The sequence below is a fragment of the Arvicola amphibius genome, chromosome 5, assembly GCF_903992535.2.
Source record: "Arvicola amphibius chromosome 5, mArvAmp1.2, whole genome shotgun sequence".
Classification (NCBI taxonomy): domain Eukaryota; kingdom Metazoa; phylum Chordata; class Mammalia; order Rodentia; family Cricetidae; genus Arvicola; species Arvicola amphibius.
This window is the reverse complement of record NC_052051.1, coordinates 125,823,276-125,841,496: the sequence shown is the minus strand read 5'-3', so window position 1 is coordinate 125,841,496 and position 18,221 is coordinate 125,823,276. Positions and strand designations below refer to the sequence as shown.

The 18,221-nt window shown below is 38.4% G+C and overlaps 1 protein-coding gene across 3 annotated transcripts in view; it reads right to left on the bottom strand.

The window, feature by feature from the left end:
* Window positions 1-13,581: 13,581 nt before the first annotated feature.
* Window positions 13,582-18,221, bottom strand: part of Dmxl1 (Dmx like 1) — a 144,227-nt gene continuing 139,587 nt past the window's right edge. For all 3 annotated transcript variants that reach the window (XM_038331845.2, XM_038331847.2, XM_038331846.2), the window contains one exon: window positions 13,582-15,662. In XM_038331845.2, coding sequence (XP_038187773.1) covers window positions 15,438-15,662 — 225 coding nt within the window. In that variant the 3' untranslated portion in view covers window positions 13,582-15,437. The remainder of the gene's footprint in view (window positions 15,663-18,221) is intronic.

Here is an 18,221-nt window from a genome sequence, read left to right as displayed (position 1 = left end):
CTGTGGGCCAGGACCATGACAAGCGTGCGGGGATTTTCGCATGGAATGGACCAGGGAGTAGAATGCAGGCAGAAAGCAGAAGCATGCATAGCAGTCTAAGGCCCACCCTTCGCCACTTCTGCCAGCCAGGGCCCGCCTCCCACGGTTTTGAAAATAGCACAGCAAGCTCAAAACTGAACGTTCAGAATGTGCGCTTGTCTGGGGGAGATTCCAGATCCAAGTCATAAAGCATCTACAGCCACCAAGTGGTGTTTGTCACCACCATTTGAGTGTTCTAATACTAGATCTGCCACACACCCACTGGATGTCTTGGGACAAAGCACAAAGCTTTAATGAGACTTGGTCTCTTTATACGGCTGCTGTGAGTCACCAGGATGCCCTGTTAGCTGAAAATTCAGCTCCATTCACTCTCACTGTTGCTTGTTTCAGTGTGTGAGTGGCTTCCTCCAGGTTTGACGTGGTGAATGCCACCATGAAGCAGAGTGGCTGAGGTGACCTCTGGGAGGCCTTGACCACACAGCCATGCCATCAAAACCAACAGACCTATGCTGTGGAATCATCTTTTTGTACACTGTGAAGATCTGTCACTCAGATTGGTTTCATCAAAAGCTGTCTGGCCAATATCTAGACAGAAATTATAGGTGGAACAGTTAGACACAGAGAACTTTGAAAAGAAGGAGGACAGAGTCAAAGGAGAGGCCAGATGGGCATGCCATAATTAGAAAAGGTACCAAGCCACATGACAAAACATAGATAAGAAATATGGGTTAATCTAAATGTAAGAGTGATGTGGGAGGTACTTTCGTCTATGTGTTGCTTTTATTGGTTAATATGTAATTTTACTATGTTAAAGTTAAACCCTTCCTTTTTTAAAAAAAAACAGAAAAGGGGAAATGGTATAGGAGGTCGTTTTGTCTATGTGTTGCTTTTATTGATTAATGAATAAAGAAACTGGCTTGGACTGATAGGGTAGAACAAAGCTAGGTGGGAAAACTAAACTGAATGCTAGGAGGAAGAAGGCAGAGTCAGAGAGACACCATGTAGCCCAGCCAGAAATAAATGCCAGAACTTTAGCCTGTAAGCCACAGCCACGTGGCCATACACAGATTAATAGAAATGAGTTAAATTCAGATGTAAGAGTTAGCCAAATAGGAGCTAAAGCTAATGGGCTAAGCAGTGATTTAATTAATGCAGTTTTTGTGTGATTATTTCAAGGCTAAGCAGCCGGGGAACTAACTAGCAGCCTGCTCCTACATAAGAGTTATATAATAACAAGCCTGAGCTATTGACCAAGCTTTAGAATTAAAATTGTCTTCGTGTAGGTTATCTGGGAGCTGGTAGGTGGGAAAAAAAAACATCCGCTACAGACCTATATAGCAAGTAGTAAGGCGCAAGGGAAAGGGACTGTTAGCGCTCTCTCTCAGAGGGAGGAGAAACGGTCACAAACCTCCATAACATCCTTCTCTTCTACTCCAACCTCCGCTCACTTCTGCCTCAGCCATAATCTTATCTATAAAGTACATAAGAGGTTTGTAAAAACGCCTGGAAGTGGGACTCTTGCGTGCTATCACTGTTCACAAGTTCCTCATGCTCCAGCAGGAAACACCAATATCCGCGTTTATTTCCCCAAGCTGGACCTGGTGGCGTTGTGCTTTGGTCTCTCTGTTCCTTCTCTCTTCAATGTGAATAACCATTCCTTTTATGGCCCCCCCCCCACCAGGAAAGTCATGTGACACCTGTGGGGTATTCCCTTCCTTGCCTGCACGCCTCATTCTTTGGGCCTAGCATTACTATTGGTCCAACTGGAAACCCTTTCTAGACATCATGTTTTTCCCAAGGGCTGCTTACGGATCAAAACGTGTGAAACTCACAATACCCAACGGCGGCTGAGTTATCGTGGAGCCTGGATACTAGTCTGCATAGTGAGGTCATCTAGCTGTCTTTCCCACTCCCCTAGCCTTTCTGCCCTTAATGTATATTCCTTCTTTGTTCATAGAAAATATAAAAAAGGATAGAGAATTTTTTATCATCTTGTCTAGTCCTCCCAGCACGCCATTGTCATGAGCAGGCCTGTTCCCAATTCTCTGGGTCTTCTCTGAACCATCCCTTCCATCCACACGGACCAGATTCTGTTAATATGGGTTTTCCTCAATCTGTCCATTCCTATGTTCCTTTGTAACATAAAAATGCTAAAATAAAGCCGGGCGGTGGTGGCGCACGCCTTTAATCCCAGCACTCGGGAGGCAGAGGCAGGCGGATCTCTGTGAGTTCGAGACCAGCCTGGTCTACAAGAGCTAGTTCCAGGACAGGCTCCAAAGCTACAGAGAAACCCTGTCTCGAAAAACCAAAAAAAAAAAAAAAATGCTAAAATAAAAAAAATACAAACATGAAAAGCTCTCAGAATAATCCACTTCACTAGAACCAGCTACACTTGTAACCACCCCACCAGGTGCTAACAGAAGAAACAGCAAAGTTTGCGTTTGTGGGGAGGGGGTAAAATGTCGAGGGACACTTTGTGATCTCAGAAAGGTCATATAACTGTCATTAATAACTACTAATTACCTCTAACGTTGCACACAAATGTCCTCCGCATCCAGACATATATGTATAGGACTTAAGTTTATTCTGTACTAAGAAGATCTGTAAAATGTAGCAGGAAAATTAGTATTCTTATCTCACCTGGATCAATAGCTAGTTGACATATTGATTTTTTGTTTGCTTGTTTATTTGGTTGGTTGGTTTGGTTTTTAAGTTAACTCTTGCCAGTCTCTAATCTGTTAGTATAATAATCAAATTGCCCTCAGTATTGTCTTCTATGCTCCTACTAAGTTAGGCTCATTAAGCCCGACTTAAAGTATCCAACTGCTTTCCTAATTCAAAGTCCAAAAGTCCACGTTCTGCCAAGCAGAATTGTCAGGCTAGTCACAGCAATGCCCCACTCCTGGTACCAGCTTCTGCCTTAGTCAGTATTCTATGGATATGAAGAGCCACTGTGAAATTACCAACTCTTACAAAAGAAAGTAATTCACTGGGGCTCTCTTACAGTTGCAGAGGTTTTGTCTGTTATCATCATAACAGGGAGGATGCTGGCACCTAGGCAGAGTAGCTGAGAGCTCTACATCTGGATCTTCATGCTGCAGGAGCCTTTGAAGCTAGAAAGCCCATCCCAGAGACACACTTCCTCCAACAAGCCATACCTTCTAACCCTTCTCAAATAATGCCACTCACTGATGACTAAGCATTCAACTATATGAACCTGTGGGGTTTTTCATTTTAGATGTATTTCACTTTCTTAGTTTGGCTTAATCCCTAGGTATTTTGTGGAACTATTGTAAATGGGATTCCTCCCACCCTGATTTCTTTGTCAGTGACTTCACTATGGATATATAGAAAAGCTAGCGGATTTTCTGTGTTAATTTTTTATCTTGCTACTCTGCTCTAAGTGTTTATGGGCAGGAGTTTTCTGATGGAATCTTTCAGGTTTTTTAAGTTGAGGATAATGTTGTCTGCAAATAGAAATAATTTGACTTCTCTCTTTCCCATTTGTCCCCCTTTTTGTCTGGTCTTATTTCTGAAGCTAAGCATCAAGCCTATCTAAGAATAGAGTGAGTATACTTGTCTCATTCTAAATTTTAGATGAAATATTCTGTTTCCCCAGTTAATATGTTTAAACACAATAGGTTTGTCATATATAGCCCTTATTATGATGGTGTATGCCCCCTCTGTTTCTAACTTCTTTATTTTTTTTCATTAAGGGATATTGATTTTTGTTGAGGAAAAGACCTTTTCTGCCTTTAAATCTGTTTATCTGCTGAATTATACTTATTGATTTGAGTATGCTTTATTAACTCTGAATTCATGGAATGAAGTCAGCTTGGTCATGATATATGGTCTTCTTAGTGCATTCTTGAATTTAACATGCAAGGATTTTATTGAGTAATTTTGGACCTATGTTCAACTGGGGAAATTGTTCTATAGTTTTCTTTGTTATGTCTTACCTAGTTTTGGTATCAGTATAATGTTGGTTTCATAGAATAAGCTTGGCAGTTTTTTCCTTTCTATTTTATATAACAATTTTGAGAAGCCTTTGGTGTTAGCTTTTCTAATTTAGCAGTGAATCCATCTGCATCTGATCATGTGCTGGGTGACTTTTTGCTAATGCTTCAGTCTTATTTATTTCTGTGGATCTGTTTAGATTATTTATATCCTCAGCTTAATTATAATGGGTCATATTTGTATAGAAATTTATAAGTTTTTTTCTAGAGATTTCAGCTTTTGTCTTTGTGAGTTTCAAAGTACTCCCTACTGATTATACTTTTTACTGGAATCTGTAGTATCCTCACCTCTTTCTTCTCTAATTTTATTAAGCTGAGTCCTCTCTTTTAGTTAATCTGACGAGGACCTTTTCAAAGAACTAATTTACCGATCTATTCTTCGTGTTGTTCTTTTAGTCTTTATTTCATTAATTTCTTGCTTATCATTATTATTTCTTGACATCTGCTGCCTTTAGGATTGTTCTTGCTTGTTTCCTTGTTTTTAAGAACCCGAGGTGCCTTAGTGTAAAACTAAAACTTTTTCAGTGTAAGTATTCATTACTACAGGCTTTCCTCGGTGACTTTGAGGGCTGGTGACAAAGACATGGTGTTCTGATTATGTCTGCCTTTGTAGGTATGCTGGCTACCTTTGTGTCAACCTGACACAAGATTCTAAGAGAACAGAGCCTCAATTGATTAAATACCTCCATAAGATCAGCCTGCAACCAAGGGTATGTAGGGCATTTTCTTAGTTAGTGATGGATGTGGGAGAGCTCAATCCATTGTGGATGGTGGTCCTGAGTTCTATAAGAAATCAGGCTAAGTAAGTTATAGGGAGCAAGCCAGGAAGCAGCAGCCCTCCATAATAGCCTCTGCATCAGCTCCTGCCTCTAGATTTCTGCCCTGTCTTCATTGATGAACAATGATATGACAGTGTAAGCCAAATAATCCTTTTCCTCCCTAACTTGTTCTTCGGTCATGGTGTTTCATCGCAGTAGTAGACACCCTAAGACAAGATGGTACCGGTAGTGGGGTTATGACAGACCTGACCATGCTGTTTTGGAGAGGATAGTAGATGAACTTTGGAACTTTGTGCAAAAAAAGCCATTGAGCTCAGTGCTTGGTGAGATGTTCTGGAGGATGTTAGCAGGTAAGAATGTTGGGGGCAATGCAGTAAGTGGAAGCATGGCTTATGAAGTCTCAGAGGGACGTTTAGAGTTTCTATTGGGGCCATTTGTTATTTTGAGTTAAGATGTTGTCATTTTGGTTAGCTGGGTCTGATGAATGAGCTGTGACTAACAAGATACCAGAGCTACTAAAGCAAAACCTCTGCTTTGCTGGGACACTCAATGCTGTTCAGCTGGAGCTAAAAATTAGTAGGGAGTAGGAAGAAGCCAGCATTGTTGAGGTGAAGTCTTCTGGGAAGTGTTCCTGAGAACACAGAGAAGCTGTGTTCCCAATGCACCAATAGCTGTGTCTCACTCTGGCAGATGAACTTGGTAGTGTAAAACTCACCCATTTGGTACTGGTTTTAAAGGCATGAATGGGTAATGGAGAGCAGGTGGCATTTGAAGTCTCAGTATTGAAGGTGTCATACAGGGAAGTTGAGGCTTGGTACCAGGAATAGAGCCTATATGAGGCTATTAGTGAAGATCCCAGCATCTTGGAGATGCCAGTACCATGGATGACCACCAAGAACAGCAGCAGCAGTGGAGTGGAGACAGCTAGAAGCTGTAAGACAAGCTGTGTGTGCTGAGAGCAGAGCCTCAACCCAAACCACTAGGAGGAGCCCAGAAGATCATGAGTGAATCTGACTTATTTACACTCTTGAAGTTGAGTTTTGCTTTTATTTGATGGTGACTGTGCACTGGTTCTTCCCTCTTGAAATAAGGAAGCATTTAATTTTATTTCTATTTTACAGGCGCCCATAGCTGAGAGACCGAATTTTTAAAAAGAGATTTTAGTTTTTAAGAAAGACTTTGGATTTTTAAAGAGACTGGATTTTAATGTGTTTGAATCTGTAAACACTGTGGGGTTTTATACTATAATGTCAGTATTAATGTGTGATCTTGGGGATGGCAAAGAAAGGAAAGGCTGTGGCTTTCCAATGAGGTATGTGTGTGTCAAGTTGACAAGACGTCAGTTGTGCTGGCTACTTTTGTGTCGACTTGACACAAGCTTCTGTTTTGGCTTTTTGAGACAGGGTTTCTTTGTAGTTTTTGGGCCTATCCTGACACTAGCTCTTGTAGACCAGACTGGCCTCAAACTCAGAGAGATCCGCCTGCTTCTGCCTCCTGAATGCTGGGATTAAGGCGTACACAACTGCTGCTGGCTTGACACAAGCTTCTAAGAGAATGGAGCCTCAGTTAAGAAAATGCCTCCATAAAATCAATCTTAGTTGTTGATGTGGGACTGCCCAGTCCATTGTGGGTGGGGCCATCACTGGACTGTGGTCCTGGGTTCTATAAGAAATCAGGCTGAGCAAGCCATGGGGAGCAAGCCAGTAAGCAGCACTCCTCCATGGCCTCTGCATCAGCTTCTGCTCCAGATTCCTGCCCTGTCTGAGTTCCTGTCCTGTCTTTCTTTGATGATGAACAATGATGTGGACATGTGAACCAAGTAAACCCTTTCTCCCTAGCTTGTGTTTTGGTCATGGTGTTTCATGGCAGCAGAAGAAACCCTAAAGAAGACAGTAGGTGAGTTGGCATCACTGCCTCTTAGCTTTGAAGATCATTTGCTTTATATTTCAGACATCTTGATTATAAAAATGTAAAAGTTCTTCTCTGGTTATGTCTATTTTGGATTTTATATGCTTTCTTATATTTGAATATTTTTTCTTTCTTTTCTAGGTTTGAAGAAATTATGGCCATAATTTTCTTGAATTGATTCCCTCTGCTTTCACAGTTGATCTCAGCTCCTTCCTCTATCTTATGGATTCTTAAGTTTGATCTTTTGATCATATTTCAGAGTTCTTGAATGTTGGGTTCCTTGCTGATATTTAAATGCTGTCTTCCATTAATCCAGTATTCTCTTGATGGTATTTTTTCTTCTACTCTGTTCATGTCACTTTCTATGGTATCTTTTTTGTTGGTTTTGCTTTGTTTTAGATTTTATTTTTAGTTTACAAACCCTTAGATTTATTTATTTAATGTGCATGAATGTTTTGCTTGCATGTACTTACACATGTGCCCATAGAGGATGGAAGAGGGAGTTGGACCAGATGGAACTGGAATTATGGTTTTAAGCCTCCATATGGGTGCTGGAATTGGAACCCAGGTCCTCAGCAAGAGCAGCAAGTACTCAAAACTGTTGAGCCATCTCTACAGCCACAGATTTTATTTTTACATTTAAACAAGGATAATGGATACTCTTGGTTGTCACCTTGTAGTGGCTAGATGTACCTGTGCGGTTTTTTTTAATCTTAATTAAATCACTAGAGGTTGAAAGACCCACTTTTAATCTAAGTCTTTTTGAAGATTGATTTAACTTCAATCTGGGCCACACTTTCCGGTGGCAACCTGTATAAAAGACATGGAAGAAAGAAGGGCTTGTTCTTTGTTTGACCTTGCTCTTGCTGGCAAGTTCATTCCCTGTCGTTAGAGTCTACTTCTTCAGGATTCTGGCATGTACTGAAGACCAGCTGAGACAACCAGCCTTGTGAGCTGAACACCTACTGGATTCTTGGACCTTCCATTGGTAGGCAGACATTGCTAGGTTAGCTGGAACACAGCCTGAAAGTCACTTTAAAATACCATATATATGTTCATTTTATAAGTTCTGTTCCTCAGGAGAAACCTAATACTATACTTGTATATGTGTTTGAGTGTAAAACCCAAAGATATTGGGTCCCTTGGACTTGGAGTTATGGGAAGTTTTGAGCTGACACGGATACTGAGAACTGAACTCAGATCTTCTGCAAGAGTAGTATTTGGTCTTATATGTTGAATCATCTTTCCATCCATTCCATTGTTATTTGACTCTTCTTTCTCATTTTCAACATTTTTCTTAAAAAAAAAAACACCACATTTTCCTTGTTGAATTTTTTTCATGTTGCTCATGTTTTTCATCCATTCTCTTTCCTGTGTTGCTGATTTTGCTCTCTAGGGTCTGTATTTAGTTTGCTTGTTTGTGTCCTCATTCAGGTCACTGATACTTTTTCCCAGAAAAGTTTTGACCTTGTCAGCTGGCATTTTACCCATGCCCATGTCTGTAAGTTCAGCACTTGTGGAATTATTTTGCCTTGTCTTTTCATTTTTCTGTTTCTGTGTTGTAATTTTTGCATCTGTTTTGTGTATCTCTTCTGTTTTTTTTTTTTTTTTTTGTGGGGATTTTCTTACTGGGCAGCTTTTTCCAGTACCATGCAGAGGATGAAACACACTTTTGGGGCACAGTGTTCTATATTTTTTTTCATCCTGGCTGTCACAGAAGTAGCCTTTAACCCACTATTTTATCTGGAAGTTCAGAAATAAGCCTTCACATTACTAAGTACCAAGGAATTAGAATGCCACAAAGTATCTATCTACTCTGAAAATGGTTTCTAGGTGTGGTAGTAGAATTATATCGTTTACCATTTATGCACTGCTCCCACGAGACCTCTCTTCTAGGGCTCCCCAGTTACCTCAGTGCCCCCTTGTGGGAGAATACAATTGAAAAACAATGATTCAATATTGTGAATTACTAGTTATCCACAGTGTAAACAAGACTGGGTTAGGGTGATAGCTCAGTCAGTAAAGTGCTAGCTTAGTGAGCATACGGTTCTGAGTTCTATCTCCTGAAGACACATTTGAAAAAGCTGGGCCGAGTGGCATGATGGGACTCCCTAGGCAGAAAGAGTCTAGGAGTCAGAGGTGCTGGCAGACACCAGGGAAACAGGCCTTCTAAACCAGCATGGTGAACACACACGTAAACTCAGATCAAGGCAGCATGCACAGGGCCTGCAGGGTTGGCACCAGATGGAGTCCTAGAGCTGAAAGGAGACACACCCCCACATCCCTAACTCAGAAGCTATCTCCAGTTGATAACCACTTACAAATGAAAATTTAGTTTCCCCTGAGGGAGTTTCACTGGGGCTGCTGCATGTCAGCAGTAGGTGGACAAGAGAAAAATGAACTCAAGGACATCCTTATGGTTCCGGGTCCGATGTTAGTGTCCCCCTCCTTTTTAAGTTTTTAAAAAGTTTTAGCCTATTTTTATTATATATATATATATATGTATGTATACATTTGTAAATACAGTTATATTTCTTCTCTTTTTACCCTACAGATCCTTTTGCTATATTAGGGCTTCTAATTTAATCTTTTCATGGGATTTCTGAGTGTGTGACTGAGAGCGTCTCCATTTCTTCTATCTTCTCTTGGGCTCTTTCCCTTCTATTTGTTTTGTCCAATTTCTATGTGCTCATTTTTGTTTTATCTTATATTTTGTTATTCTCACATTATCCCTTAGAAGCATGTTTGTTTTCTAATAGGAGACAAAAGACAGGTGGATCCAAATTGGAGGTGAGGTAGGGAAGAACTGGGAGGAGTAAGGGAGGGGAAATTGTAATCAACATATATAATGTGAAAAAAATTCCTATTTTCAAAAAAGGAAAAAATTACTTTAAAAACTGTTGTCCTTTAAATTTCAGAATATTTTTCATTTATGAGCGTGTTTCTACTCACTTTCTCTTAGTCTGATGCTTTCTGCACTCATCTCATACGCAGCAGTGTGTGTGTGTGTCTGTGTGCGCGCATGCACATACACATGCATAAGTATTCCAGATATTGTCAAAAACTATTTCAAAACATCAGGGAATTATCTTGTTCATTGAGGTTCCACTTGCTGGGCTTGAAATATCTTGCTTTACATCTAGAACCTGCCTTTCAATAAGCATAAAATCTGCCTGTATTCTACACTAACGTTTTTCTACAATATTGATATTTTAATTCTAGCAACAGAATCTATAGCTTGTGTTGGTTATTATCTTCTTTAATACCTGCTTTCAACTCTATCTATTCTCCCTCAGGCCTTTTATAACTTTGACATAATGAGATTTTGGCTTTCCCTTCCGTTTCTCTCTTAAGGTCCTGTTACGGGTTTCTAGTATTCAGTTCTGTAATTCCACATTCCTGTGTTCTTTCATGAATATAGCTGAGCTACTTACTACTTAGCTCAAGTTGGAATATTCAGATTTCCTGCTTTAGCTTTTAGTACTTAGAGTCATTTTATATGTTTATGTGATTTGTACATACCAAATTACAGTAGCAGCTCTGTGGGCAACAGTATAGGCAGGCCTTTTATGTTTGTCCATTTTGGAGGATAACATTTAATTTATAATGGAAATGGTAATTTCCTTTAAAAAGTGGCTTTGAAGGATTTGTCCTTTTAGATTATTTTTTAATTTTTCCCTTTTTTAATTAAGAATTTTAAAATACAGTCTTTTCTCATTTTACATAGCTATCCTGGTTCCCACTCCCTCCCCTCCCACACCCCCTCCACTCCTTAGAAAGGGAAAGGCTTCCCATGGGGAGTCAACAAAGTCTGATAATTCAAGGCAAAACCAACTGTGCTTTTAGATTCTGTGATGTTTATATTCACTTTACAGTGTGTTAGGATGTGTGGTGTACTTTCCAAATTATTTCCACTCAGCAATGCAGGACTCTGCAATATAAATTTATTCTAGACATTCTTGGAAAATACATCAAATATCATGCATTAATATTAATTTCAATTTTTAAAAAAAGCCAGTAAAAGTAAGCTTATCCTGCAAGTACACACTTAGTCATGAAGCCTGGATAGACTCACTGAAATTCAATACTTAAAAGAGCTTTTGAACATAAAAACCATAATTTTGCCAGATGGTGGTGGTGCACGCCTTTAAACCCAGCACTTGGGAGGTAGAGGCAGGCGGATCTCTGTTGAGTTCGAGGTCAGCCTAGTCTACAAAGGGAGTTCCAGGACGGCTAGGGTTGTTACACAAGATAGAAACCCTATCTTGAAAAATTAAAAACAAAAGAAAAAACCCAAACCATACTTTTGGTCTACTTGAATGTCTACAAGAGAAGCAATCTTTTGTATGTGGATTTATTTTGAGCATTCATCTACTGTTGGCGGCATCGTTTGGCATGAAGATTTTTAAGCTCCACGTGTATTAATTATTAGATAGGAAGCATGACAGTAAACATAATAAATGCCTTCTTGGGGGGAAAATCTGACTTCTTCAGGAATTTGCTTTCATTTCTTTTGTCTCATGGAGGTAAATTACAATTATTTTGTCAGGTGCTAGCCAGGACCCTTTTGTTTTTGTTGTCGTCATTACATTTCTTATTTATTGAATTTTTATAAATTAAAATAGAATTGTATCACTCTTCCCTATAACTTTTCTTGAGATCTTTTAACTATATATTCCATCAGCTCAGCTATCCCAAGCCTATCTTGAGACAGTGCTTCAATTTCACAGGGCTTCGTAGCTATTTTAAAGCAGGCAGTGTTGAAAGACATTCATCTTCACAATACTATGTGCTATATATGATATCTTGAAGTCTACATCTTACATTGACTTCTTTCTCCATTACAATTAAACCTCTTGAGGGATATTACTTTTTCTATAGATACCTTCCCTCCTCCCAGCATTAATTTTCTAACATTTTGTCAAATTAGGTGCAGTTCTCAAGTCTTTATTTCCTGTTTCTCAGTATTAAAGTTAACACTTGCTCTATACTCTATTCAGAGGTGGGGGGGTCCTTTTGAACTCAAGTCCTTGCTCTATCACTTAGCAGCAGAACCTCCAAATAATTTTTATTTTCTGCTGTAATGTAAGGTTCTGTAGTCTTAGATAATCTCCCAACACATGTCGTTTAAGGTTTCTCTGCCTCTTTAAAACAATCATTTTATTCTTTGGGAATTTCACATAATGTACCCTGATCACTCTTACTTCCGAGTCCTCTCAGATCTTCCTCCACTCGTGTCCCCCTCCCTTAAAAAAGGATTTAAAAAAGTTTAGTTTGTGTTGTCCATATACTCACTGGAGCATCTGAAACCATGCGGGTGTTCTTGGGTTATTCTGCCACTGGAGTCGTATTGGTCTGGGTAGCTTGCGCTGCCACCATGGCCATCGTAATGTCCCAGCCCAAGCTGCACCCAAGAGTCATGTCTGGGTCCATGATCCTGCTGCAGTTGGGGTTGCCCAAGATACCACAGGGACCACAGTGTTGAAACCAAGGGCCAATTTGAGCCAGCCCTGCCTTTCACCGGCCCGGCCCCTCACTGGCTACTGCAACCCAAAAGCTGGGCTGGCCTTTCATGGAAGGGCTTGGCTCCATACTCAGGAAAGATGGCTTCATCCCTCATCTCCCCAGAGCCATCTTTCATGGCCCAATGGCACAGGTGTAGAAGTGCTGGTTCCAGCCCCCACCTGAGTAGGGCAGCTCCAGTAGGACTGACAAGGGCTTTGGGTTCACCCCATCCATGACCTGCTGGACTGTGTGAAGGGACTGCTTATGTGGAACCATGGCTCCAGGATTTCCATGACCCACGGCAATGGCAGGATATCGGGGAGTTTTGATGAGGGTCCAGTGTTGATGATGTACCAGAAGCCAGAGAGAGATCTTGAACCAGACCAAAAACTTATCACAATAAACATCTAAAGTAAAGTGGAACAGACAAAAGGGTATACCGCAAGACACACCACAAGCTCCCAATGCCACTAAGACGAATGAAAAGGCGTTGGAAAGGTGGAAAAGGTGAAGGAAGGAAGTGGGCTTGCTTTCTAAAATAGTTTTAAATTTTCCTTTTAGGGGGCACTACAAGCGGTGAGGAACAGACATGGAGGGACTGGGAAATGAATAGGATTGGATTGCCAAAGAATCAATAAGAAAATTATGTTTAAAAAAAAAGCTTTAACAGTCATTCTCAGAAACATAGCATTTAAGTGTATTTGATGTGTTCATTACATTTGGATGAATAATAAAAGTTTAACTGTATGTGTATATACCTTTACTTATTTCAATTATTTTTATTCCTATCTGTAGTTGTTTAAAATAAAAGGGGGGGGGGGGAACAGCCCCAAAAGGAGTGTCATTATTGGGAGGTGTGGCCATGTTGAAGTAGGTGTAGTCTTGTTGGAGGAAGTATGTCACCATGGGAACAGGTTTTGAGGTCTCTTTTGCTCAAGCTTTACTCAGGGTGAGTCTTGGTCTACTTCCTGCTGCCTGCATCAACACATAGCAGCTATCTCTCCAGCACCACGTCTGCCTGTACACTGCCATGTCCCACCATGATGATAATGGACTAAACCTCTAAACAGTCAGCGAGTCACCACAATTAAGTGTTTTCTTTGGAAGAGTTGAGATGCTCATGGTGTCTCTTTGCAGAAACAGAAACCCTAAGTCACCATCGTTAATGATTATCCATTAAGTAAAAAAGATTGCAGAAAAGAATGAGAAGGTTTTTAAGGAAATTAAATTCTCTCTACAACTGTCACAAATATAGAAATTCTGAATTAAAAAAAAATCACAATGTAAAATCAACTAAACTGGCAGAAATACTTAAAATAAAAGCATGCAAAAAATCACTACATGATTGTTTATTTAAAATATGACTCTGGATGTAAATACATATGGGCTTACATAATATATGGTTGTGGTTATTCATATAAACCCTCAATCAGAATGCTCAATAGTTCATACCCAAATCCTTTTGTTTTTAATACACATGATAAATTTTCTTTCTGATGGAAAGTGTTTAAAGCCTTTTGAATCTTGATTTGTGAAGAGATTACTAAAAAATAACTTAGCTACATCAAGAATAATATTGTTTGCAATGTTGTCACAGATTTCTCCATGGCAAAATAGTCATGTATTGTTATTGCACAATTTACAGGTACAAGTTACTATGTGCATATAAACTCTCTATAATGACAGTGTTCTCACTGTAACTTGCTCACTATATTTAAAATTATGAAATACAATTTACAAAACCTTTAACAATATACTTTTATAATAAAAGTATCCTGAGGATATTACAAAATTCATTTACCAGCCCTTCATTTCTTTGCTTTGACTTTTTAATTCCTAATAGTTTTCCATATTTCCTTACATAAAAATGGTCATTTACAGTTCTAATTAAAAATAAATTTAAGTTAAGTAGTATACAACTGTCCCTTAAAACTTCTTCCCATCTACTTACTGCCAGTCTCACTGGCTAAAAATCAAGTATTTATCAAGTTTTTATAATTCTGAATCAGAAAAGATATAGCATGAAACAGACAGAAATAGGGTTAGCATAGTTATAAGCATTGCAAAATTTATATATTTTGGTCAAATTTTATAATAAAATAATGTATTTTGGCAAAAATAATATAAGGTTTATTTCCTATCACTGGTAGATCTGTGGGACACTGTACATTTGTAAATACTATTTAATTTGACTGCTTTCACAGTGTTTCTAAAAACACTGCTATACATTTTCAGAATTGAGACTAAATTCATCTAAGAAGAAAACAAAGAAATTAAGTAAAATATCTGATCATCAAAATGATGACAAATTCATAAATGTAAATGCCTGTGTGCCACATAACATCTTTATTGCCTACTAAGACTTATTTAACACTTTTAAAATAGTAATCTTGGAATTCTTCTTAAAAATGACTTTGAAAATTAAAGTGATAATTAAAAAAACTTTATATAAGAAAATCACAAGAAAGGTTTTATACTTGTGGCAGTAGGTGTTATGGCACAAAACACATGAAAAGGCTTGTAACTTCTGTTTGTATATATACAATATCAAGTAAGATATGTAAGATATATATACATATATACACATATACACACACACATATATACATACAATTAAATACATTTACACACACATATCTGGGGCTATAGAAGGGAACGAGGAAAACTCTAATGAACTCCTTGGCTCTTTTACATTGTAAGTCCCAATAGTAGTTTTAATGGAGATATCTTACCTATATATAAACTTCTGACTATTAACAAGAAAAGAATTATGATGTCTGTGTGATAAAGCAGTGTGAGTGTGGTCAATAAGTGATGAGTATTATCTCGGCACCTGTCTTAAAGGGTTTTACTGTCAATAGAATTTGTGAAGTGGGGTCTGCAGAAGGGTGTGTAACAACGAGAAAACAAAGTTCCTTTAACACAATGACATATTTACTAAAATATACTATAAATAAGTATGAATACAGCATTATTTATACATTCTAACATTCTATGTTAGACAATAGGATCTAACTCTGACTGACTTGTTAACTTTTAAGGCATCAGTGCATCAAGGGCAAAGCTCCATAAAATAAATATGAGAACAGAAAGCATTAGCCTATTCTTGGTACAGGGGATTACTGTGTAATGCATCTGTTGGCTATTTTCACAAAATAGATAATAAATCATACATCCTCTTGTGAAGATGTTACAGCATCAATTTTACATCATTTTTTAACACCTCGTTTAAAGGGCTAAACTGATCCGGCAGTATCCTCATTTTCATTGTTCCATCAGCTCCACATGAGAAAATGTGATTTGCAGGTCCTGTCTCAATTTGCATGACTCCAGTCCCAATATTTCTAAAAATAGACTGTCGAGCATGTTCATTGATGAAAGTATGGAGAAGACTAAAGGTAGAAAGACTCCAAATCTGAAAGATATGAACGACAAAATGAAAACTGGGGCTGGTGATTGACTCAAGAATCCAAAAGAAAATATAAACCTGCCTTCCTAAGCAGGTAAGACATTGCTACAAGGATGGAGAGTATTTGTATATGCTATGATCACAGCTTTGTGCATCATCTCTATAGGCTGTATACAATTATCAACCGCTTTTATTATTATTCAAAGTCCATCCTGTCAGGGCACAAATTATTAGCAATGCATTGAAGATGAGACAGCCTGAGTACAAAGAACATAAACTTGCATCAGTGACTAGAAAGGTTTTGCTGTGTAGCTACTATGGGGTATTACTTCTTTATAATACTGAATACTCAGAGATCAGAAAAGATGCAAGGATGAAAGTAAACTGACACCTAGGGCTCTCTACCCTGGTAAAGCTTAGACAAACTCAATTACTAAAATTCTAAAATACTAATTTCTAAAAGTTTCTATTGTAAGCCTCCTTTAAGACAAATGTGTCTGTTTTAAATCAAAGGCCAAATGACTGCTCTTATTAAAGACTTGTGTGGAAAGGCTTTAATGATATATTTTTCTGGTTTGGAGATATCAACTTACTTTTAATTTTTTATATCTCTTAGGAAAACATCTAAAAAAACTCACCAATCCACACTACCTTTACATGAATTTGTTAGATTATGGATCTTAAAACATTGTACCTTTAAAACTTTATTTGATGTATATGTGTGACTTACTGCATGTGTATGTGAAATAGACGTGCTTAATGCCTAGAGGGCCAGAAGTTACAAGTGGTTGAGAGCTACATGTGGGTGCTGAGAAACATGGATCCTCTGCAAGAGCGACCTGTGCTTTTGATCACTGAGCCATTTCTTCAGCCCAGACTATATGTTTTTCAAATATCTTAAAATATAAACTGCAGAACCAGAGTAGAATATAAAAATAGGTGATCTAAATCAAAGTCTGTCCTACTCTAAAGTTTATTTGAGGAACACTAAGCAGGCGCACGGAAAAAGAAGATAATGCGCTCCCTAGCTGTGTTACAGCAAGACATCTACATTAGCTGGGACCAGCATGGCCAACACAGATGACAGTTAACTCTGCTTTGTTACAATGAGATTTCCAGACCAACAGTGGGCAAAATGGCCAGCTTCCATCACGTATCTGATGTCACAACACATCCAAAAAAAACACAAAAAACAAAAAACAAAAAACAAAAACAAAAAACCTCATTAAGTACAGAAAAGGGGGAGAAAACCCTATTCTGGGAAAATCCAGACCCATTCCTGGATTTCCCTGTAGATCACTTCCTGAACAATCCTTTCTTCCATTAGTTTTGCTCATTATTGAAATTACCCAAAATCCTAACCATGTGACACTATTTCTTGAGGGTGTACTTCTACTTTATTACAAAACTTCTTCTCGGTTCTGTGCTTTGTCTTGTCTCTTCTTTCTCTGGAGGTGCTAAGATCTGGAAGCAACAGATGGAGGTCTAAATTTGTTCTTTCTGAAACAATGACAACCTTTACCAGCAGCCACAAGTTGAAATAAAAAAGTTGCTTCAAATCAGAGAAAAATACTTCTGCTGCGATATATTATTTTTTAAAAAGTACTTTGGGGCCAAGGAGATGACTCATTGATTAAAAGCACTGGCTGCTCCTCCAAAGTACATTGGTTTGATTACTAGCACCCATATGATGGTTCACTCCAGTTTCAGGGGACTCAACGCTCTCTGATGGGAGCAACAGCAAGTTGTGTGGTACACTGGCATATGGGCAGACAGAACACCCATTAAACACAAATAACAACATTTCCAAATTCTGCAGTTCTGTGTGTGTGTGTGTGTGTGTGTGTGTGTGTGTGTGTGTGTGTGTGTGTAGGGAGAGTTAAGGGGGAAGCAAACAACCTATCAGTTCTAAGAGAAGTTCATCTTATTTAGCACTAAATATGCTCACACTCATGTAATGGATTCTAAAAATCAGGTCCTTCAAATCTAGGCTTGCTGACCATTCAACATCCTGAAGACCAATTGAAACTGGCATACCTCTTTGCAATGGGCCCACAGAATCTTCCTCAAAATCAACAGGTATTTCTTAACATAGAACTTCACTGCTGAATATTTTTGAGGTGGAATCTTGCAATATACATTTCAATAAGTTGTTCAACATTTTTAACTAAGCTTCTTAATACTTTTTTTTGTTGTTTTTTTGGTTTTTTTTTTGTTTTTGTTTTTTCGAGACAGGGTTTCTCTGTGGCTTTGGAGCCTGTCCTGGAACTAGTTCTTGTAGACCAGGCTGGCCAGCTTCTTAATACTTTGAACAACTTTAAAATTTAAGTACAATAGATTTTGGTTATCTATGAACAGGGCTTATTTAGGTACATTCTTGAACCAGAATTATGGAATCTGAGTTGTTGAATATTATTATTATATATGAAAAAAGAGGAGCAATGTGGGTTATAGTTAACCTAGAAATTTAATTTAGTAAATACATCACCAAAAGAAGAGTCAAAACTAATTCTAATGTCTGAAATATACTTAGATCCACAGAAAATTTGTTTCTTAAGCATTAAT